This window comes from Yarrowia lipolytica, chromosome 1C (assembly GCF_001761485.1).
Source record: "Yarrowia lipolytica chromosome 1C, complete sequence".
In the NCBI taxonomy this organism is placed as follows: domain Eukaryota; kingdom Fungi; phylum Ascomycota; class Dipodascomycetes; order Dipodascales; genus Yarrowia; species Yarrowia lipolytica.
In genome coordinates, this window is record NC_090772.1 from 537,220 (window position 1) to 560,773 (window position 23,554).

General features: G+C 51.0%; 7 protein-coding genes across 7 annotated transcripts; 2 read left to right on the plus strand and 5 right to left on the minus strand.

Moving 5' to 3' along the window:
* Positions 1-681: 681 nt before the first annotated feature.
* Positions 682-1,383, minus strand: YALI1_C05386g (uncharacterized protein; the record flags this gene model as incomplete). Its single annotated transcript, XM_501425.3, has 1 exon — positions 682-1,383. One exon carries the CDS (start codon positions 1,381-1,383, stop codon positions 682-684), a length of 702 nt encoding a protein of 233 aa, XP_501425.1.
* Positions 1,384-4,251: 2,868 nt separating this feature from the next.
* YALI1_C05423g (uncharacterized protein) lies at positions 4,252-5,169 on the minus strand (the record flags this gene model as incomplete). The annotated part of the gene is made up of 1 exon (XM_501426.3): positions 4,252-5,169. One exon carries the CDS (start codon positions 5,167-5,169, stop codon positions 4,252-4,254), a length of 918 nt encoding a protein of 305 aa, XP_501426.3.
* Positions 5,170-5,710: 541 nt separating this feature from the next.
* YALI1_C05494g (uncharacterized protein) lies at positions 5,711-12,235 on the minus strand (the record flags this gene model as incomplete). Its single annotated transcript, XM_501427.3, has 1 exon — positions 5,711-12,235. One exon carries the CDS (start codon positions 12,233-12,235, stop codon positions 5,711-5,713), a length of 6,525 nt encoding a protein of 2,174 aa, XP_501427.3.
* Positions 12,236-13,353: 1,118 nt separating this feature from the next.
* YALI1_C05507g (uncharacterized protein) lies at positions 13,354-13,710 on the minus strand (the record flags this gene model as incomplete). Its single annotated transcript, XM_068282201.1, has 2 exons — positions 13,354-13,549; positions 13,610-13,710. 2 exons carry the CDS (start codon positions 13,708-13,710, stop codon positions 13,354-13,356), a joined length of 297 nt encoding a protein of 98 aa, XP_068138302.1.
* Positions 13,711-16,287: 2,577 nt separating this feature from the next.
* Positions 16,288-18,473, minus strand: YALI1_C05554g (uncharacterized protein; the record flags this gene model as incomplete). The annotated part of the gene is made up of 2 exons (XM_501428.1): positions 16,288-18,239; positions 18,452-18,473. The coding sequence occupies 2 exons, from the start codon at positions 18,471-18,473 to the stop codon at positions 16,288-16,290; spliced, it is 1,974 nt and encodes a 657-aa protein (XP_501428.1).
* A 565-nt stretch (positions 18,474-19,038) lies between these two features.
* On the plus strand, positions 19,039-19,363 carry YALI1_C05562g (uncharacterized protein; the record flags this gene model as incomplete). Its single annotated transcript, XM_068282202.1, has 2 exons — positions 19,039-19,146; positions 19,190-19,363. 2 exons carry the CDS (start codon positions 19,039-19,041, stop codon positions 19,361-19,363), a joined length of 282 nt encoding a protein of 93 aa, XP_068138303.1.
* Positions 19,364-19,829: 466 nt separating this feature from the next.
* On the plus strand, positions 19,830-22,697 carry YALI1_C05570g (uncharacterized protein; the record flags this gene model as incomplete). Its single annotated transcript, XM_501429.3, has 1 exon — positions 19,830-22,697. The coding sequence occupies one exon, from the start codon at positions 19,830-19,832 to the stop codon at positions 22,695-22,697; it is 2,868 nt and encodes a 955-aa protein (XP_501429.1).
* Positions 22,698-23,554: the final 857 nt, after the last annotated feature.

Consider the following 23,554-nt stretch of genomic DNA (forward strand, 5'->3'; position numbering starts at 1 on the left):
CCATCACGTGACATACACAGAGGTCTTATATGTTGGTTGAAGTCCTTATGGGTCGCGTGACTACATACGGGGATAGTACTTGTATATCAGGAGATTGTTGTCAAGTAACTGAACTGAAAGGCGTCCTACTATAACAAACTATATGATACTGTATACCAGTCAATTGATAGTGGTGGTTAGTCATTACTTGTACACTTGTGGTTGTGACAATGGTTGATTCAGTATCTACTCGTACATCCTTCGATTCCGTAGAGGGATATCAATGGGATTGAATGTGGAGTATGTGGTCATATGGTGATACTGAGACGTCAGAGAACATATAGCCATGCCATGCCTCTTAAACAGATCGTTTCCCACTTCACCTCTCTCTACCCACTCTTATGCTATTCAGTTTCTCCATGCACAATACAACTCACATCATACGCTGCTCTTATCGTACATCTGAGACATTGATTTATCTCCGAAGACGCGTTTTATGGATATGTATCAATTGTGTCGTACAGTGCTCGTACTGGTAACACCTTCTCAGGTCTACTGATTGGCATGCTGCTATCTGCACACATTGTTCATCTGCAGAACTACACGGAACGCTACAGACACACTTGGTTGCTACAACACAGTCAAAACTCATTATTCTTTGTGCTCTCCCTATTGAGCATACGTCTCTTGCGAGTTATCTATCTAAGCAGTAGCGGCCCAGGCCTTCTGGACACCCATAATACCGGTAGCGAAACCAGCCAGGCCGACGAGACCGTCATCGAGGTGCAGGTAGCCGAGAGAGGTGAGGGGGATGGAGAAATCGAGGAGATCCCAGACCAGCTGCTTCTGGGCAGCGGCAGCGTCCTTGTCGTTCTTCTTGGCGGAGGTGGTGTCCTTCTCCTTCTCTGCTGCCAGAGCAGCTCGCTTCTTCTTGCAGATGTTGATCTTGTGGATGGAGTTGAGAATGTTGCAGAAGATACCAAAGGCCCAGAAGTAGGAGCCGACCTTCTTGATGGTCTTGATGTTGTCAATCTTCTTGATGCCGGAGCCGTTGATGTAGATGATGGAGTCAAAGACCAGGTAGATGGCGTAGCCGAGGTTTCGGCCAATGGTTGTGTATCGCAGACAAGGGTCCAGGGTCTTGTTCTCGAACGACACGGCGGCGGTCTTGAGATGGCCAATGGGCTTTCCAACTCGGAACAGCTTTCGGGCCATGGAGAACTGGTTCTGGATCTTTCGGAAAATATCAATGGTGTCCTTGGTGTAGCCCTTTCGGAACAGGTAGTAGGTCAGGAACCGCGAGAAGTACTGGATGGACCGCAGGATCTTGTCTCGACCGACGTGGGTCTCAAGCAGCTTGACCACTCGGGTCACGGTGGGGTTCTGGGCGAGGCAAACGGACATCTTTTTTGTGTGTGTTGGCGTGAAGAAGGGGAGACTCTAGGGTTTTAAAAACGGTCTTCGTCACCACCGCAAATAAGCTCAGCTGGGGTAAGGTTGCCGAACTAAATGTACCGAGGCTAGTTTTCACGTGGAGAAGGTCCCACCATGTGTATATAAGGGGGGGACGGAGCGCTGTTTGCACGGTTGTAAAGCTGCGAACCAGTAGATTGCCACTCGGTGGTTGGATTGCTGGCTTCAGCCGTTTAATTCGGTTGCAGCAAACTTGTTTCACGTTCAGCCAATCCGCAGGCACGCAAATCGGGCAAAGCCGGAGAACGGTGTATATAGCAAAACACGACAATGTCCGAGCCGGTCTGCGTGGCATATATATGTTCGAGTACTTGTATATATATTATATTTGTTATTATGGCAACGGTTTCCAGTGCAGGGGTCGCAGGATTGAATACCCCGCCTTTAGTACTGCGATATTCGACGTTATTTTCACGACTCTTTGAGCACTTAAATTTCAGCACCCACTCCACTCCACGCCTACGCACTCAGCTTACTCCTTGACCAGGCCCATTGGACCATTCATACCTTGTGTGTGAGAGAGCATGGCAAGTGCGTGGGGTGCGTGCAGCTCCCCAATCAAAAATACCCCAAGTCCGAGAGTTTATACATTATGGGGAAGAGTATGGGGTGCAGATCAAGTCCGATAAATGGTGGGTTTTTCAGACCGTCTTTTTTTGGGATTATTTCTTCTCCGCGCGTGAGTTCGATTTCCGCAGATGATGTAATCGTGATTACAAGTTGGAACACTGTGTGGGGTGCCAAGCGGTGAGTGACAGGTGTTGCCACCAGGTTCGACACTGTACATTGACGACTGTTGCCGGGCTTGTAACAGTGGTCCGCACGTAAAGACGGTTCGACACGTGTGTCACCGGGTAGATATTATGGCTTGCCCCCGAACTGGACCAGATTGACTCTGGGCAACTATCTCGACAACGGTGGTCTACATCCGAGTGCCAGTACAATACCAGTAGTTGAAAGTATGACTATGTACAGTACATACAAGTACAAGAGCTTGTGCGATTGCGAATACTGACTAGACTGCCGGCTCAGTACTGGAACAGCAATGGATGAGACACAGAGATTGCCAATCTCCATAACTGCTAGACCTGCTAAACGGTATCCCTTAGACCAGATGCAGTCTTTGTATGTAGCGGTACGAGTACAAGTACAGTACATGCTGTACATCGAAAAGCATCAAGTGAGCGGGGTTCGGGATCAATCAGAATGGGTTGGCACTGAAGAGAGCATACCTGACCAACAAGGGTGGAGTACGAGTACAAGTGGTGGTACAGTATGTATGCAATACTTGAGGGCGGTCAGTAGGCATCGTACAATGTTACACGTGACCAAACCTGATCATTCCGGCAACACAAGTACTTGTATATAGGCAAGTCCGGGGGATTATACTGGCCATGAGTTTGAGAGCATGGATGGAGTGGAAGGTGGAGAATGCAGTGGCTTTGATAGTGACGCTTGATATAGTAGCACCCAACATGGTATATACTGTAGTGTACAAGTAGAGAGAGAGTCTTGTTTATTCAACGGAAATGCACTTACTATACGGCACTTACGAGTACAAGTAGCTAGATATTCCACAGCTAGATATTCCACAGCTAGATATTCCACAAGCATCCCGAACTCCTGTCTCGACCCTAATTTTCATTTGACTATAATTAACATAAAATGTTCCATAACTACTTGCACTGTAGCTCTATCCCCATTTCGGTTCCGTTTCGTCTTGTCTAGTGGGTACCCAGGGACGGTCGTACCAGTACGAGTAATAGTGTCGTAGGTACCACACTGAGAGGAGCTTGCAGGATAAACGGGCCGTAGACAGCTGACATGCATCCAACCGAGCAGTTGAAACTGTTGAAACCGATTGTTAGCTCTCACAACTGTTTTTGGCGATTGTGATAATTGGCCTCTTCGCGGGAGTATGCTCCATCACGATGAAGGGGTTAAATCGCACACATGTAGACGCGTACCACTCGTATGTACTGTACGTGTGCTTGTATGAGTTTATAAAGCAATATAGTCACATGTACTTGCAATACAGAGCAAGTAACGCCAGATTAACCGCTCTTGTTTCGAACTCGTTCATTCAAACGAATTACTAATTAGTGAAGCCTGATATTTGATAAATCATGTCTGGTTTTGGGACATGTCGCAGACTCGTTTCACACACCATCTTTAATCCCTCCCACCAGAGAGATTCATACAGCGCTGTATAAACACTACAATAGCCCATTCAGCGCTCCAAACACTCTTTAGTTGCTTGGTAAAGCTTTCAAATTGGGGATTCTCTTTCTCCAAGCGAAGTTCCGAGGAATTATCAATCAGCTTTTCTTTTTCGCATTTTCTGGACTCTCAAATACACTCCTTCGTATATCTATGCACAGTGACGTGACGGCGTGGGGGCCAAATCAAAAGAGTGTGCAGGCAGCAACAGACTAGACCATACAACACAATAACAAACAATGGTACAAGTAGACGCCATGACCATGTTCCTATGACAACAGTCAGTCAACTCCACCTACGAACGCGTTTCGTACAAGTACAGTACGAGTTCAAGTAGTCGCACAGCCCACGATTTACCTCAAGATTGGACCCACAAGAACGAGCCAAACTTAGGAAGCTCGGGAGGGTTCAGATCTCCATGTTCCGCACGTCTCGCTCATGCCTGATCGATGCAGGTCTGTAACCTCCCTCTGATTGAGAATGGAGTCCCAGATGGTTAATTAGCTCACTTTAAGAGCCTGGCAATGGTCTGTCAACAGACTAGGCAATAAATATATTCTCTATGACGTTACTTCGTGATTAAAAGATAGAATTGATGAGGTCTCCACCAAGGGTAGCTCCAGCACCAAAGATGGCTGCGTTTCCAAACTTTGAACCAATGCTCTTGAGATGGCCTCCGCCACCCTGATGCTGCTGGCCCTGCTCCACAACCACAGTCTGCGGAGGAGGGGGCTGGTAGTATTGCTGCTGCTGCTGGCCCTGGTAGCCTTGGGGAGGAGGAGGTTGGTACCCTCCCTGGTATCCCGGGGGAGGTGGGGCCTGGTAGCCATACTGCTCTGGGGGAGGGGGGTTGTACTGTGTGGGAGGAGGAGGGTTGTAATGGGCGGCGGGAGCGGCGTAGTCCGGCTGCTTGTAAGAAGGGTAGGCCGACTTCTCGGACTTCTCCTCGTTCACGGCCAAAGAGGACACCGTGGGAAGAGTGGTGGTGGAGCTTGCCGCAGCCACAGACGATACAGTGCTCTGGGATCGGCTCACGGGAGGAGGAGCCATGTAGGGAGTATCAGACAGTTCCTTGACGTAGTTGGCAGGGAAGATTCCCTCCTTGCCACTGGGGCCTCGGCCCTTCCACCAGTCGTTGTTCAGCTTCTCGATGATGTCAATCTGGTCGCCCTTGACAAGAGCCAGGTCGGTGGGGTCCTGTGCGACGTAGTCATAGAGAGCCTCCACCTTGCCACCTGAACCAGCAGAGGCAGGATGAACAGCAACGGGAGGGGAGGGGGCAGCAGGGGTGATTTGAACAGCTGCAACCCGCTCAGTCACCTCGGCAATGCCAACAACTTGAGAACCAGGCAAGTCCAGCTTCTGACCAGGTGTCAGCTTTCGAGGGATCTTGTTGCAAATATCGTCATAAAGAGCCTGGGAAATCACCTCGGACTCAAACAGAAACTCCAGCTCGTTGTGGAGCGAAGTCACACTTCGGTTGATAACTGCCGCCATCGTAAAAGTGATGTAAAAAAACGCTAGCGTGTGCTGTGTAGCGTGGAAAGGGTGGGAGTGCAAGAGTACAAGTGGCCGAGAGATGGGTTATTATATGTACACTGTAGCCTAATAATTTTAGCACAGCCACTCTGATGGTGTATAAAAATCTGCGTGAATTTCCATAACACGTGACCGGCAATAAAACCAAGAAACACAAACAGAGCAGCAAATATATAAATCGTGTTTTTGGCCATCCTCCAGACAGGCGAGGGTCCCTGACGTACCGGGCTTCTAGAACCTCGAGACCCAGAATTTCAAAATACATAGAGTTCAGTACACTTCTTAATCTTGCATAGCCCTACTCGTCTTTACGACCGAGCTCAATAAACTATCAAGCAAGGCATTGTACTTATTGGAGACTACAACTACAAGTACAGTAATACTTGTACAATAAATGTACATATAAATATAATAATAAAAGGAACAAGATTTTTTATACAAAGAATTCATTAACAATTGACAATTTTAAGAGGTAGAAACCAATAGCTAGCTAACTAGCTTAGAAAAGAACAACCAAAATAACCATGCCCATCATACCAGCAGAGACACCATAAGTCTTCGCAGAGTTGGCCTGGGGAGGCAGGGTCTCACCACCAGGCGACTGGGGAGGTGCTTCACCTTCAGAGCCGGAGCCAGAGCCGGAGCCCTCAGAGCCAGAGCCAGAGCCGGAGCCCTCAGAGCCAGAGCCAGAGCCGGAGCCCTCAGAACCTGAACCAGAGCCAGAGCCAGAGCCGGAGCCCTCAGAACCTGAACCAGAGCCAGAGCCAGAGCCGGAGCCCTCAGAACCTGAACCAGAGCCAGAGCCAGAGCCGGAGCCCTCAGAGCCAGAGCCAGAGCCAGAGCCGGAGCCGGAGCCCTCAGAACCTGAACCTGAACCTGAGCCAGAACCAGAGCCGGAGCCCTCAGAACCTGAACCAGAGCCAGAGCCAGAGCCGGAGCCCTCAGAACCTGAACCAGAGCCGGAGCCCTCAGAGCCTGAACTAGAGCCGGAGCCCTCAGAGCCTGAACCAGAGCCAGATCCGTTCGAACCACCATCAATAGCACCACCGCCACCAAGTGTAGAAGTAGACATGGTAGTGAGAGGCTGAGAGGCGCCTGACAAGTTGGTGGTAGTAGGAAGTGGGCTGATAGTGCCGGAAAGATCCTCAGAAGCCAAACCTGTGGCAGTTGCCGAGCCAGTAACATCAGGAACCAGGCCAGTAACAGTAGCGGTGCCAGTAGCAGTAGCGGATCCAGGAATGTCTTCAGAGGCAAGACCTCCACCACCTCCAGAAGAAGATGTGATCTGAGATTCAACGGAAACAGTACCAGTTGCAGATGTAGCAGTGGGGACCTCAAGGGTGGCAGAGTCCAGTTCTCCAGAGTTGATTCCAGAGCCTTCTGTCGAGATGGGGACAGTGGCAGTAGAACCATTGTCACCAGTGAATGTAGGGGTAGATCCAGACGTGATGCCCGACTGCTCACCAAATGTAGGAACAGCACCGGACGTGGAACCAGTGGCAGACTCCTGGCCAGAAGAGGAAACGGTAGCAGAGTTAGAATCTGTAGATGTTGAAGCAGACTCTTGACCAGAAGAAATGGGAACAACACCGGAAGTGGAAACGGTCTCTTCACCGGTGGGGATGGCAGAAGAAACATCGCCGGTAGGAGTGACAGAAGAAACGTCACCAGTAGGGGTGGCAGAAGAAACGTCACCAGTAGGAGTGGCAGAAGAAACGTCACCAGTAGGGATGGAAGACGAAGCGTCACCAGTAGGAGTGGAAGACGAGACATCGCCGGTAGGAGTGGCAGATGAGACATCACCAGTAGGGATGGAAGACGAAGCGTCACCGGTAGGGGTGGCAGACGAAACGTCACCGGTAGGGGTGGCAGTAGAAGACTGCTCCGAAGTAGTGGAGGCAGTCTCTTCGCCGGTGGGAGTGGCAGACGAGACGTCACCAGTAGGGGTGGCAGATGAGACATCACCAGTAGGGATGGAAGACGAAGCGTCACCGGTAGGAGTGGCAGATGAGACATCACCAGTAGGAATGGAAGACGAAGCGTCATCGGTAGGAGTGGCAGATGAGACATCACCAGTAGGGGTGGAAGACGAAGCGTCACCAGTAGGGGTGGCAGATGAGACATCACCAGTAGGGATGGAAGACGAAGCGTCACCGGTAGGGGTTGCAGAAGAAACGTCACCAGTAGGAATGGAAGACGAAGCGTCACCGGTAGGAGTGGCAGATGAGACATCACCAGTAGGGGTGGCAGATGAGACATCACCGGTAGGGGTGGCAGAAGACTGCTCCGAAGTAGTGGAGGCAGTCTCTTCGCCGGTGGGGGTAGCATCAGTGGTGGCTGACTCCTCGGAAGAGGAGGTAGACTCAATAATGGTAGTGGTGATAGATCCCTCGCCTGTAAAGGTTGGGGTGGCGATAGAAGAAGTGACCGACTCCTCAGTGAGAGACGACTCAATTGTGAAAGAGGAAGACTCACTAGAAACCTGAGAAGAGGTGGGCTCGACAACAGAAGAGGTGGGCTCACCAGTAACCCGGGAAGAAGAAGGCTCACCAGTAGGGGTGGAAGACGAGACATCGCCGGTAGGGGTGGCAGAAGAAACGTCACCAGTAGGGGTGGAAGACGAAGCGTCACCAGTAGGGGTGGCAGATGAGACATCACCAGTAGGGATGGAAGACGAAGCGTCACCGGTAGGGGTGGCAGAAGAAACGTCACCAGTAGGGATGGAAGACGAAGCGTCACCGGTAGGAGTGGCAGAAGAAACGTCACCAGTAGGGATGGAAGACGAAGCGTCACCAGTAGGAGTGGAAGACGAGACATCGCCGGTAGGAGTGGCAGATGAGACATCACCAGTAGGGATGGAAGACGAAGCGTCACCGGTAGGGGTGGCAGAAGAAACGTCACCAGTAGGGATGGAAGACGAAACGTCATCGGTAGGAGTGGCAGATGAGACATCACCAGTAGGGATGGAAGACGAAGCGTCACCGGTAGGGGTGGCAGACGAAACGTCACCGGTAGGAGTGGCAGAAGAAGACTGCTCCGAAGTAGTGGAGGCAGTCTCTTCGCCGGTGGGAGTGGCAGACGAGACGTCATCAGTAGGAGTGGAAGACGAGACATCGCCGGTAGGAGTGGCAGAAGAAACATCACCGGTAGGGGTGGCAGAAGACTGCTCCGAAGTAGTGGAGGCAGTCTCTTCGCCGGTGGGGGTAGCATCAGTGGTGGCAGACGCTGACTCTTCGGAAGAGGAGGTAGACTCAATAATGGTAGTGGTGATAGATCCCTCGCCTGTAAAGGTTGGGGTGGCGATAGAAGAAGTGACCGACTCCTCAGTGAGAGACGACTCAATTGTGAAAGAGGAAGACTCATTAGAAACCTGAGAAGAGGTGGGCTCGACGACAGAAGAGGTGGGCTCGACGACAGAAGAGGTGGGCTCACCAGTAACCTGGGAAGAAGGCTCAATCAAAGAGGTAGTAGGCTCAACCACGGTGGAAGACTCGGCAGTGATAGAGGCAGATTCACTAGTAACCTGAGAAGAGGTAATCTCGACGATAGAAGAGGTGGGCTCAACGACAGAAGAAGACTCAGCAGTAGAAGAGGTAGTATCACTAGTAACCTCAGAAGAGGTGGACTCGACCACAGAAGAAGAAGGCTCAACGACAGAAGAAGAAGGCTCAAACACAGAAGAGGACTCAGCTGTGGAAGAGGCAGACTCACTTGAAGACTCGACAAATGACGTAGGCTGGATCTCTGAGGATGTGGGCACACCTGTGGCAGAAGACTCAAAAGTGGTCGAAGCTGTCACAGAATCAGTGCTAGGGATGGCAGACGACTCAGACGAGACACCACCGGAAGTGGTAGCAGACTCTACGATGCTGGACTCATCAGTGAGAGTGATACAATCCTCTTCATTCATACCGTCTCGGGCACAGATGATTGGTGTTCGAGTGCTGGACACAGCTGAAGTCTCGGACACAGATCCGGAGCTGAGAGACTCAGTAATGGCAGCAGAAGACGACAAAGTCGACATCACGGAACTGGACTCAGGGATAGAAGCGGTAGAGGACTGCTCGTCATCGGAGGCGGTTGAGCTAGTGGACACATCTGTAATAGAAGATGACAAGAATGTAGTGGTGATGGAGCCAAATTCAGTGTTCGAGTCAGATGTTAAGGTTTCCACGGTGGATGTACCTGCAGACGACTCAGACGTTTGAGACACAGAACCACTGATATCCGATGAAATGCCAGACGACGACAATTGTGTGGTGCTACCGCTGTCACTGATTGTAGCAGTGATTGTGGAAGACGACTCAGAAGTGGCGGAAGTGATACCATCGCTGGAAGTGGATCCATCAGCAGTGCTACTGCTAGGCGACACGATGTCAGTGGTAGCAGTGGATGACACAATGGTCGGGACCGACGACGAAGGAACAACGACAGCGCTGGAGGAGGTGGTGGACTGAGCGGCAGTGGTGATGACAACAGAGCTGCTGAGAGTGTGACACTCACCAGTGATGGTCTGGTACACACAGTTACTGGCGGCCTGAGAGTTGACACCACATTGACCAAGCCAGTTGAGGAAGTTGGCGCCAAGGAAGGGAATGCTTCCAAGATCAAACAAACTCACACACTGGATACAGTCTCCAACAAGCTGAGCAGTGTTTTCCATACGATCACAAATGCAGCTTCGAACTCCAAGACAAAGACCAATGGAAGAAACGATATCGCCACAAGTCTTCAGACACTGAGAGATAGTAAAATCTCGAGGGTTGGAAACGGAACAGGTGGAAGAAGTGACGTCGGGCTCACACGAGATGGAAGGATCAATGGTCTTTGTAACACACACCTCGGAGGCAGTAGTGGGTCGTCCACAGCCACCAAGGAAGGTCAGCAGCTGATCAGGGAAGTTGAAAAGACCACCAAAGTCAATGTAGGTGATACAGGACAAACACTCCTCGACGTTGTTGTTGAAAGTCAAGATTCTGTCACAGATACACTGCTGAACTCCAACACACAGAGCAATCTCTCGGATGATGTCGCCACAGGTCTTGATGCAGCTATCCCTGGACTGAGTGACTGTGCTACAAGAAGTGATGGTAGTAGCGACAGGGCCAGTGGAAGTGGAAGGAGCAGATGTGATGGTGGATATCTCCGACGTCTCTGTAGATGAGAGCGAAGAATCAGAAGTAGTGGAAGAAGAGCTTGAGCCAAAAGCAGTGGAAGACACATCGGAGCTGGAGGCAGAGGAGGTCGTGTCGGAGCCAGTAACGGTGGAGGACGCTGTGGACATGTGGGTGGATGCGTCGGAACTCTCAGTAGATGAGGGAGAAGGTGACAACGAACCCGAGTCAGAGGCAGTGATGGAGGAGCTCGATCCAAAAGCAGTGGAAGACACATCGGAACTGGAAGCTCCTGACGACGCAACAGAATCAGTAGCTGTGGAAGAGGCACCAGATTCAGTGGAAGTCACTGCAGAGTCAGAGGCGCTGGATGAAACATCGGAGCTAGATGCCGAGGACGAAGTAGCAGACGACAATCCTGTGTCTGTGGAAGAGGTGGAAGACACACCAGTCAGAGCCGATGAGGTAGGGATCGATGCACTAGAGGAGGTTGACTGAGCAGCAGAGGTGATAATGACAGAGCTACTCAGAGTGGAACACTCTCCAGCAATGGTCTGGTAGCTGCATTGAGAAGTGGCCTGAGAGTTGATACCACAGTTACCAAGCCAGTTAAGGAAGTTGGCACCGAGGAAAGGGATGTTACCCAAATCAAACAGACTCACACACTGGATACAGTCACCAACTGCTTCCGCAGTGCTGGCCATACGATCACAGATGCAGCTTCGAATTCCGAGACACAGACCAATGGAGCTCACAATGCTTGTGCAAGTATTGAAGCACTGGGTGAAGCTCAGATCCTTGTTGTTACCGACTGAGCAGGTGGAAGAAGTCACATCAGGCTCACAGGACACGGCGGGGTCGATTGTCTTGGTAACACAAACATCGGAGGCAGTAGTGGGTCGTCCACAGCCGCCAATGAATCTCAGAAGCTGATCTGGGAAGTTGAACAGACCACCGAAGTCGATGTACGTGATACAGGACAAACATTCCTCGACGTTGTTGTTGAAAGTCGCAATTCTGTCACAAATACACTGCTGAACTCCAACACAGAGAGCAATCTCTCGAATGATATCACCACAAGTCTTGACACAGCTATCCCTGGACTGGGTGACTGTGCTACAAGAGGTGAAAGTAGACACAGCAGCCCGAGAGGATGACACAGGGGGAGGAGTGATACCAGCAGATGAAGAGGGGGTGGGGACAACCACTGGAGCACTAGAAGAAGTGGGGATTGCAGGAGTAGAGCTCGAAACAACAACCGAGGAGCTAGGGACAACCACAGGCGAGCTTGAAGCAGGAGTGGAAGAACTGGGGACAATCACAAGCGAGCTAGAAGACGAGCTTGAAGCAGGAGCGGAAGAGCTTGGGACAACCACAGGCGAGCTAGAAACAACAGGGTTGGTGGAACTGGGCACCACAACAGGCGAGCTGGAAGACGAGCTTGAAGCAGGAGCGGAAGAGCTTGGGACAACCACAGGCGAGCTAGAAACAACAGGGTTGGTGGAACTGGGCACCACAACAGGCGAGCTGGAAGCGGGATTAGTGCTGGAGACCACAGGGGAAGATGTTGAAGCGGGAGCGGGGGGCTTGGAGCTGGTGGTCACTGCGGCTGAGGTCACGGGAGCAGGAGGCAGAGTAGAAGAAATGGTCACACATTTACCAGAAATGGTGAGGGGGGAGCAGCTAGTGAGAGCTTGGGAGTTCACTCCACACTGACCCAGCACGTTGAGGAAGTTGGCTGCAAGAAAGGGGATTCCACTGAGATCGAAAATCGAGACACATTGGATACACTGCGCGACAGCGGTAGTTACTGCAGCCAGTCTGTTACAGATACAAGATCGGAAGCCCAGACACAGACCGATGGAAGTGATGATACTGGTACAAGTCTCGGTACACTTCAGAAGACTCATGTTGTCGTTGTTGGCCACAGAACAAGTTGAAGTAAAGGTGTCTGGTTCGCAGGAAACCTTGGTATCGATTGTTCGAGTAACACAAACTGGGGGTGGAACAGTAGTTGCTCTGTCACACTGAGCCAGGAATTGCAAAAATCTACCAGGGATGTCGAAGACGGGACCAAAGTCGAATCTGGTGATACATTCGAGACAGGTTTCGACATTGTTGTTAAAAGTCACAATTCGGTCACAGATACAGCTTCTCACTCCGAGACAAAGGGCAATCTGGTTGATGATGTTGCCGCAGGTGGTGAGACACGAGTCTCTGGAAGTGGTGGCGGTGCTACACGAAACGGTCACAATGGGGGCTCGTTTTTCGAGCACGGGAACGGGAACGGGGGCGGGGGCGGGGGTGATCTGGGGGTTTTCGGCGCCGCAGACTGTGATTTGGGGTGTCGGGGCGAGTCCCAGCTCCTCGAGCCGGTCGTAAACGTCCCATTTTTGGTCGGGGAGATCAAACACAGACAGGCACTGCAGGCACTATTTTGGGTTAGTAATCTGTCCTTGTTTGTGTGTGTGGTTTGAGGTGCATATGTGCAGTGCAGTGCAGCTGGGACCTTTGGCAATCTGCACGAAGATGTTCTTTTGCAGCAATGCATAATCTATCGCATTAGGCTTGGCAAAGTTTGCAAAGAGCAGTTGTGCGCGCAGAATTGAACCTTTAGGGTCGCTGCTCGTAAAATGCAGCCCAGAAAAATATTTGTCCAAGATGAAAAAGCCTAATGTCGGCACAGTGCTGGCAGCGGGGCAGGGGTGGCCTGTCGGAAATGAATACTCACTTGTTCGGGGTCGGATCCCAGGGTCAAAAAGTCATCGCAGCTGGACACACAGGCTTCAGCTGAGAGAGAGGAGGCAGGAAGGCACGCCTTGTACTGCACTGGACCAGCAGCGGCAAGTAGGGCTCCTGAAACGGAGAGCAGAAGAGAGATCTTCATGCTCACACTGTGTTAGTATGGTATTTTTCTCGGTATGAAGTGGCCCCACCGACTAGCTGTGGCTCCCTATACCCGTATGGGGGGTGCCTCTAAGGCGCTCCAGCAGCTCCAGCAAGTGGTGTGAATCGCTCCCTATTGTACTCACCAAGTCAACTTTAACTTAAGGCTGAGGTTAAACGGTTTGAAGTGAAACGCTCGGTGGCTAGGGTTAGTATTTGAAGTCTTTGTGGTTGGGGGACGGGAGATTGACAGTGATTGACGATGATGTGCAATGATGTGCGATGGGTGAAAAATCGGAGGGGAAATCGGAGGTGAAACCAGAGGTGCAGTCTCAAGTCTCCGATTCGGTAATCGTGAATGTACTCACCAGTGAACGTCGGAGGAAAGACTGAATTACGATGGCCTTGGGCCAATGAAGTGAAAGTCGTTAGGGATGCCGAAGGGTCGATAGTCGGTGCTTGTGCAGAACGGACTACGTGAAGTCTTTATACCAACCATCTCCCCAGGCTCTTCTACTCAACCTTGTCGGCCTAATTTGGCTGTATTTCTTGTATCAAAACCCGTGTTAGGCCCCTGTTGACATAAAGACAAGGAGACTCTGCATGCAACTGGTGTAGATGAATTTCCGATACGAGCCGTAGGTGGTTCAAGCAATGTCTTAACGTTGAAAAGAGTTTCCCTCACTGATCGTTGCACTGGACGAAGTTGTTTCCATGGTGATCTGGGCCCATTCACAAGTCGCTATCGCCAATTGCCCATATAAAAGTGCCCTCGAGCGCGGATGCTGGCGGCTGGCGGCAATGTTCCACGACTAGCCTGGGTCCATGCAGTCAGTTCAATAGCTCTATGCGATGTCCTGTCGAACGGTTGCATTCCGAGCACACCGACTCTGCCTGGAGCCGTGAGCCTCTTGACTGGCTGCATAGTGTTGCATCTGTCTCTTTGAAAATGTCCACTAAACTGTCCCGTAGAGCTCGAGTGGCTGCATTAGAGCAACCCTGGGGGAGCTATGGCTACTTAGCCGTGTCCCATAGCCTCGCCGATCGACGGGAGTGGCTATTGGATCCGACTGAGCGAGTCCAATCTCTCTTCCCGCTACACCACCTCCATGCACACACACCTGTTTGATCTTCGGTGTTTGCGGTGTGGTTGTTATTGATAGTGAAGTCTGAAAAGCGCAAAGTCAAAACGTTCTTTTTCTTTATTTTTCTTTTCTTCTTCTTTGACCAGGTCTAGAAACTCGTTAGAAGGTGCAACAAGGTCCGATTGGCTTCCAACAAACGCCCGCCGCAGACAATCTGCATATTGACGAATGAAAAAAAATCTCTCCGAGCGGTTGACAGATGACTTCCAAATGCGCCATGCACCGCGGAATGTCCAATACAAAAGCAGACAAGAAATGTGCATAAACAGTAGCTCCCTCGAATACACCTCCTCCTGCAACATCTCCAAGCTGGCTGGGGTACCAGGCAGAAAATCGCAAAATCAAGTCGACCCCCTGTGGGACAAAGTTCAAGTCGTATAACTTTACCTTTTCGCCAAGAAACTTTTAAAAAGGCAGCCCAACGTACGCTGTCATTCTGTCATTGTTGGCATGTGTAAAAGACCACCTGCATTACCTGGGCACGGAAGAAGCCGTCATTCGCAACAAGAGTCCAACCTAACGGCGGGTGCACAGGCCGGACAAGTACCATGGAGCTCTTCGGCCATCTATAGTTGTGCTTTTGTAAGCCATGTGTTGTGCAACATACATTAGTGCTGATCACTGCGGTGGGCATACATACTAACAACCTTCGCCACTAGCCGACTCCAACTTTGGCTGTGGAGTTCGACTAGCCCAAAATACCAGCTACAAGTAAGGGCCGATGCCGCTTGTCTCCATTTGTTGCTAACTTTCAAACTCTGTCATCACTAGTGCGACATCCTCCTTGCAGCCATTCACTCTACGACTACAGCCCCCTCCCCCCCAGTCGATCCTGAAACTGGCTCTGGCCAACTTTATGTTTCTGCTGGAGCCAATCTGGACGAGTGAAACATCGTGAAACGCGTATGATTCATTTGCAAGACATTCGAAAGACGTTTGTTGGACCCCTAAATGCCCCATTTGGGACCGCACCCCAGACAGAAGCTACAGGGGAACGTCGCACTCTCCCCACCGTATACCAGTATCCTCTCCCCCCAATGCACTCCGCACGTATACTACTGTAGGGTGCTGGCGCTCTAGAGACACGCCTAGTCGAAGCAGCCATGGTGGTATGTGGCGATGGCGTGGTAGTGAGCATCTACCGTTCGCTAGCTCCTTTTTTTTCATGTCTACTAGACTCTTCCATGGAGCTAAACTGACAGCTGCCCTTGTCCCGTGTACCACCATTAGCTTTCGTACCATGTTAATTTCAGCCTGCTGCAAAATCCAAAAAGAAGCAAAACAGCATCGATACATCTATCTGAGCCGGACCCTAGTAGAAGCAATTGCACACCTTGTTCCTGCTCGGGGCTACTGTCGAGACGAGCAAGAGCAAAAAGCAACCATCGAGAAGCAGCCATTAGCGAGTATCTCCATCCCATCCTCTCCTCTCCTCACTAGACTACCGAGTGTAAACCTGATCCACAGCCTTATTGGACCCAAAAGGAGTCATCTTATACACTACTGGGAGCGGAAACGAGACCACTACCATCTCTGGTAATATAATAATGGAAGTGCTCGTCCCAAAAGGCAGTGTTTCTTTTCCAATGCGGGTTTTTCACACAAGTCACTAGACTTTCGCTTAGAGCTGACCCAGGGTCCCTTAATGTCTTGGCCGTTGGCTGCAACAACGTATAGGGCAGCTTTTAGCATATTCTCGACTCTGACAGCACCCTGAAACTACTGTAGCGGCAGCCTCGGCAGTTGCTACAACCCTAGTACATACATCATGTACCTGTCAAAGAGCAACTAGCGAGGCCTTATTGTGCCCACAAACAAGCCAAATAGCCTCGTGCACCAAAATCCAGCGTCTGCCATGATAATAATTAATTGATTGTACATACAATTACTTGTACTTCACAGTCACACACTCTTTCTCCCCCTAATCTAGCTTAATGCAACACGTTTTGGTCCAGATAAGTCCAGCCGCCAAACTGCTTCTGCACGCTGTCCGATAGATAGTCATTGGTAACACTATCCTGAGGAACCATACTCGTGTAATCGCGATCAAAGTTGCTCGTATCAGTAGGATCAAGAACCCTGGGCTTAAAGGGCGCCGAGTACTTCTTCGCAAGAAGCCTATTCCAATCAATGTCCTTGAAAAAGGGGTGGGCCTTGATTTCCTGGGCACCCCCGGCCCCCAAACGCTCAGAAGGTTCTCGCTGAAGCAGCCCTGTAATAATATCCACCGCCGTGGGATCCATACCCTGAGGAAACCTTAGCGGGTCATTCAGGATCCGCTGATACATCTTATTGTGATTGTCGGAATAGAATGGCGGGAGTCCGGTTAACATTTCGTACAGTAAAACACCAAGAGTCCACCAGTCCACGGACTTGTTGTATCCCTTGTTCAGAAGAATCTCGGGACTCATGTACTCAGGCGTGCCGCAGCGGGTGTTAGTTCTCTCGTCAGACGTCATGTTGAGCTTGCACAGACCAAAATCACAAAGAACAATGTGTCCCATGTAATCCAACAGAATGTTCTCCGGCTTCAGATCCCGGTACACAATGTTGTAGTCATGTAGACACTCAAGAGCACAGAGTAGCTCTGCGGTGTAGAAACGTGCTCGATTGAGGTCAAAGAAGCGTTCTCTTTGCAAGTGGTAGAAGAGCTCGCCTCCATTCACAAATGCCAGCCCAAGATAGAGTTTCTCCGGACTCTGGAACGAAAACTTCAACGGAACAATAAAGGGGTTGCGAATCTGGGCCAAGACGGTCCGCTCGGCCAGTGTGTGAGCAACCTCGTCCGTGGAAATGATATAGTGTTTGTAAATAGACTTGATAGCATAGATTTGATGCGTGTCTTTTTTCTTCACCATCATTACCTTTCCAAAGGTGCCCTTTCCCAAAACCTTAAGCAGCTCAAACGACTGCATTGACAGCTGCGACTGAGACTTCGGTGTAGGTTTGTAATCCACGGTGATTTTGAGTCTTCCCGTGCCAGATGACACCGAACACCAGCCGTCCACAGACCGGTTGGCATGTGTCAGCGCGGGGCGCACTCGCACGCAGCCGAGGAAGACGTCAAGCACCGTGTTGGTCGACTTTTCGTCTCCCAAAGCGCTGCTACGGCCCAGGAGAGGGTGGATTTCATTCTGGATTAGCGTGGTTGGAAGCTTGGCGTAGATATTGATCGTGAGACCCTCGTCTGTACGGGAGACGTCAAACGAAGACCGGGCATTCCAAATGGGGCAGTCCAGAGCGGTGCCACCCGTCGGCTCGAGCAGCAATTGGGTCTTATCGAACTCCAAAACGAGATAGACTGGAGGCGGTCCCCCATTGTCTTGCTCCTCAAAGTATGCAGAATATTTTTTGTAAGCGTCAGGCAGTGACAGGCCCTCAGTTCCAAAAATGGACACATCCAGCACGCCTGCAGCGGGCACGGAGGGCGAATGTGGCGAATGAGGCTTGGAAATGGACGTTACGGGCTTGAGGTCCTCAGTGCTGTGCGTTGTGGCTGCGGTGGCAGTGGTTGCGGCCGTGGCCGAGTCGGCATCAACACTGGTCTGGGTATGGGTACTGGCATGGGTGCTCACGGGGGTGGCAACGGCGGCGGTGATATCCTTCAGTGATGTGTGATTAGACTGCACGGTTTGCACGGTGGTCTGGCTTTTGTGGCTTTTGGTCGAGTTGTGGGACAGAGACGTAGTCAGCTTGTTTGCAAACCCAGACTTGAGGGTGGGTGTAGGGGGTCCATCAGGCTGCTTCGGTCCCTCGGGCTGCTTCTTCTTGGGCGGCGGCGCCTTTGTTTGTGCTTGTGGCTTAGTAGACACTGTGGGCAGGTTTGTCACTGTCTGAGACGAAGACCGTCCTCCAAACGACGACAGAGTCGTCTCCTTGAGTTCTGTGTTAGTTGGTTATTACATGGCCAGCACTGTTCGGCGATGATATCCGCCATAATAATTGGTCATTCGGGGTCCAGGGTGCTCAGATCAAGACGCCACCATATGCACTAATCATGAGATGGCAGTGCGATACCTGTGCCTGATCTTGATTGTATCGTATTTATTGTCTGTGTATCATGTCGTATCTGGGTGTCTGTCTTGTCACACTCACTTTTGGTCAAATTCCAGGCCATGATGAGTCGTTGCGAAGGGGAGAAATCATGCAGGAAGGGTCCGCGGTGGTAATGTAGCTTGGATTTGCCGTTGTATCAAGTCGAGAGCTTGCCTCTGGGTATGGACAGTGTTGCTTGTCAGGGGGTGGGGCTGTAAGATGACTAGTGCGGCTGGCTACTATTAGGTGCATCACGTGGTTGAGGTTGTATGAGATAAGTGGGAGGTACATACCTCAGGGCTGCAAACCGCCCTCAGGCAATAAATAGGGGGAAGGCATATACAAGTACACAGGCACCAATCTATGGATAAGTTGCACACGTACTTGTACAATGTATAAATATTTGTAGCACGGTCGAGAGGAATAGCCACATCTATTGCATCAATAGAAACCGTGCCTGGTGCGTGTTTAGCTGGTGTCTCGCTACTTGTACTGTACTTTTCATTGTGCCATAAACTTTTGTGGTGGCGTGGTTGAGTTTCGGATCGTAAAAAAACGGCATTCTGCAGCTCGACAAAAGGGAACGAGTGCTTACCACATTACACTGAACCTGTGCACCAGACACACCCACATACCCACATACCCACATGGATCGGTATGTGGATATGCAGAATGTACTGTACATGCACGCTGACGCTGCCGTTGGAACCTCAGGTGAGAAATCTGCACGCAGTCAGGGCGTTTGCTGCAATACTGTGCAATAGCTGAACTGGAAGTGGAAATTATTACACATAACAGGCTCAGGTAGCCACCCGGATAGTCTACGCTCGCACGGTGGAGCGTCTATTTAAGCGTGTCGCGTCCATGCTCATACCTCCCCTACGTAACGGAAAAACCAGTTGCTCCGACAACGTCTATATTTATCTTTTTGGCTTCTCCCACGCTTTGCAACTCCCGTTTTTCCGGTGGTGACAAGGGCCTAGCCCCCGGGTTTATATATGAAAATGCACCTGTACCCAAACTCCCAAACTTCGCGGGATAAGCTCACGTCAGAGCCATTTGTAGACGCGCTGTAGCCCATAGATTGTGTATCATTGTGACGTTTTTGCGAGTAACAAGATCCATGAGGTTTCCGGTTCAACCGATTTGACAAACCGTACCTTGTCGCCACATGCCCAACCGCTCACCATGCTCCGTTCCGGCACACACGGCACTATCGGCACCACGTGACTTTCTGGAAAACTGAGACAGCAGATCCACCCCCACGACACTCTCACTCTACGAGTGTACTTGAACCCAAGTTGAACCAGCCAGCGTCCAGGCGACCCAAATCTCTCGGCTCCCCCGACTAGACCCCTGGCCACGCCCCCCAAAAAAGCTGGCAGCACAAACCAGTGCGTTTGCCGCACTTTTTCGAACCGCATTGCAAGCAAACCAAATGTCATTGGAACATATAGCACCGCTGGATCTGGAGAACCGGCCCCAGCGGGCAATCGCCAGATACAAGAGCCTGGAGGCTCTGAGAGGCCGCAAAGACAGCTATCCGCCGCTCCGAAACAGTGTGATCCAAGAAACGCAGGACGATTCGGCTCTGGACCTCGAACTGTCGGAACACAGTGACCCAAACGACACCAACGACCCCAACGACACCAACAACTCCAACGACACAAGCCTGTTCGCCACAGATCTCTCGCCAGCAGCATCGGCACCCGTGCTGGGAACAGTGCCGCCACTCATTCCGCCTATCGTCACAAACACAACCCCATTCTCTGTGCCCATCAGTCCTCGTCTGAGCACATCCTCCAGTCCTCGGTTTTCGCCTCGGTTTTCGCCCTCCTCGCTCGCAAACACTCTCGCATCTTCCCTCAGCATCAGCCCGACTCTCGGATCCACCGTTATGGAACTTCCGACCGCCCTCGCCCGCAAACTCTCCCGCCGAGGCCTTTCGACAAGCCCCCCTTTCCGAAGCAGAAGCAGCAGCTGCCCCAGCGTGGAAATGCCAATCACACGACACAAAAACTCGGAGGAACAATCGGCCGGAAACGTGGCCACAGTATCGTCTATTCTCTCCTCTGAATCAGCAGAGGTCACGGTGCCGCTCGTTCTACAGCAGGGAATGCCTTTTCTACGTATCACACACAAGAAAAAGGTGCAACGCATGTTCAAAATCGACCCTGTTACAGGAAAGGTGTCGTGGGACGACAAGAAGGCCAGTGCATGTTTCTCGGTTGACACCATCTGTGAGATTTCGCTGCAGGAAAACGCCCGCAACCACAGAGAAGAACTCAAAGTCTCGTCCAACCACGAATCACGATGGGTCACCATCACCTACATGAAGAACAAGCGCCGCAAGCCGCTTCATCTGGTTGCCCCGACCAAGGAGGAGTTTACGTTGTTCGTTGACGCTCTGCAAAACCTAGTGTATTTTCGCCAGGAGCTGATGCGGGGCTTCCAGTCCTCGAATCCCAAGATTGCCTCTGTGCACTGGAAGTCGTACGCAGCCAAGGAGCAGGGTGAGGAGAGACTCACATTCGAAGCCGTTCAGCGTCTCGCTCAACGACATCACGTGCTCTGCTCAAAGGCATATCTCAAGTCTAAATTTGATGAGGCCGATGTCGACAAGTCCGGCTTTCTGGAGTTCAACGAGTTCAAGATCTTTGTGAAGCTGCTAAAACGACGCCCAGAGATTGTCACCTTGTACTACCAGACTCTTGGCAAGCCTGAACCAGCCAACATCTGGAGTGATGATCGTATGACTCGAGACGATCTGCTTGGGTTCCTTGATCACGTGCAGAGAACCCGGTTTGAGCCCCATATCTTTGAGAAGATCTGGGCCAAATTCGCCCCCAAAGACGACACATTCGACTCCTCGCTCGATTACTGGACAGTTGATTCGTTCAACGATTTCCTTCTGTCTTCCTACAATCTGTTTGTCAAGCCAGAGACGAATCTCAACCGACCACTCAACGAGTACTACATCTCCACGTCTCACAATACGTATCTGATTGGTCGTCAGGTTGCAGACACCTCGTCTGAAGAAGGGTACATCCGAGCTCTACAATCTGGCTGTCGATCGGTCGAGATTGATATCTGGGACGGACCCGATGACCGTCCGGTAGTAAAGCACGGCCGAACATTCACCTCATCGGTGTCTGTGGAAGACGTGTGCTCTGCCATTCGAAAGTACGGGTTCATTGCATCCCCCAACCCTTTGATTCTTTCCTTGGAAATCCACTGCTCAGCCTCTAATCAGCTCAAGGTAGTCGATATTCTCAAGGGCACTTTTGGCGAGAATCTGGTCACTCAACCTCTTGTTCCTGGGGCTCTCAATCTCCCGTCGCCTCATGAGCTCAAACATCGAGTTCTTATTAAGGTGAAGGCCGGCAGAGAGCCCGTTGCAGGCGATAAAAATAATGGTGCCTCATTCTCGTCGTCCTACACATCCTCTTCTACTACCACAGCCTCTGAGTTTGACGACTTGAGCGGTACTCCTTCCGTTTCAGGCGGAGGAAAAAGAAAGGACACGAGTGGCACGACCAAGAAGATTGTTCCCGCTCTGGGCGAGCTAGGTGTTTATGTCCAAGGTCTCAAGTTCCGAAACTTTGCATTCCCGGAATCCAAGACCACTAACCATTGCTTTTCCTTCTCCGAGCGAAAATTCATTTCCATCTGCAAGGACCCCGAGAACAGGGAGCAGATGATGAAACACAATCGACGATACTTGACGCGAATATACCCCTCGGGCTACCGTGTCAAATCGTCTAACCTCAACCCGCTCTATTTCTGGCAGAATGGAGCGCAGATGGTGGCTCTTAACTGGCAGACATACGATCTGCCGGCCCAGCTGAATGACGCCATGTTTGCTGCGCGGGGAGGATATGTGCTAAAGCCACCGTATCTTCGTCACCTCAAAAGTCCCCGATCAGGCCATTCTGTGAACTTGTCTTTCATCTCTGCGCAACAGCTGCCTCGACCAAAGGATCTGGGAAAGTCGTCTTTTGATCCGTACATTGTGGCTCAGCTGCACGGGCCTGGTGAGAACCACAAGTTGAAGACATCGCCAGTTATTGACAATGGCTTCAACCCTCGCTGGAACAAGGACTGGAGTCTGTCTTTGAGTCCCGAAGACTACGAGTTTTCTTTTGTTCAGATCACGCTGTACACTCAGGACCGTCCCTTCGCGGTTTCCTGTCTGAGACTGTCGTCGCTCAATGAGGGATATAGACACGTGCCATTGAACGACCTACAGGGGGAGGAGTATCTGTTCTCTACCTTGTTTATGAAGGTGTCCAAGATCTCCAACTAGAGAGGCCATATGTCCTCATTGCTTGTATATAGAATGTATTTATTGTCCTTTATTAGCTTAATGTAAGCTATTGCGAGCCTAGTTGAGTGTAGGCATTGTACTGGTACTGGTACGGGTACAATACAAGCGAGTCAATTTGAATTGTACGCCAGTGTGAGACAAGTCTCGGGAACAACATAGCTGCAACGAAGTAAGTGGCTGCTTGAGTTGCCTTGGTAAAACCCAGTAATTATAGGTTGTTTGCTCTCTTCGAGCGCGAGGTTGTTTGCCACTGCTTGTTCTTGGGCATCTGATCCGCACTTGCGGGGCACAAATCGCGTTTTGACCATGTTATGACCCCACTATCTACTCTTTGTGCATTTTTATCAGACTGCCCACCGTGGGGTGCATTCCGTATACTCCCACACCCCCTTGTCCAAGAGTCGACTTCGGGCATAAATGACGGGGGTATGAGCCAGCCCAACCAAGGTGTAAATGCCGACAAAGTAAGCGGATAGCAGTAGAGTTGAAGGTGTGAATCAAGACCCCTGTAACCCCTGGGAAAGATCGTACGATTTCTAAAAATTTTCGCCGTTGGTGGACCGTTTAAACATTACAGACCATACAATGTAGTTCACGCAGTTGCGTGGCTGCTTTTTCTAAAATATGCACGTGTGTACCAACGGTTGACCGAGCGTAAAAAGCAAGAGCCATAGATCCAGTCTTTCATATCTGCATCAATAAACGCAATAACAGTGCGTCACCAGTAGTGTTACGCACAGTATTGTGCCCGTAGGAAGTGTAGTCGAACCGCATGCAGTAATGCATCCATGCGTGCACCTGCACCTGCAGTGCACAGACATGCATCAGCGCCGTGC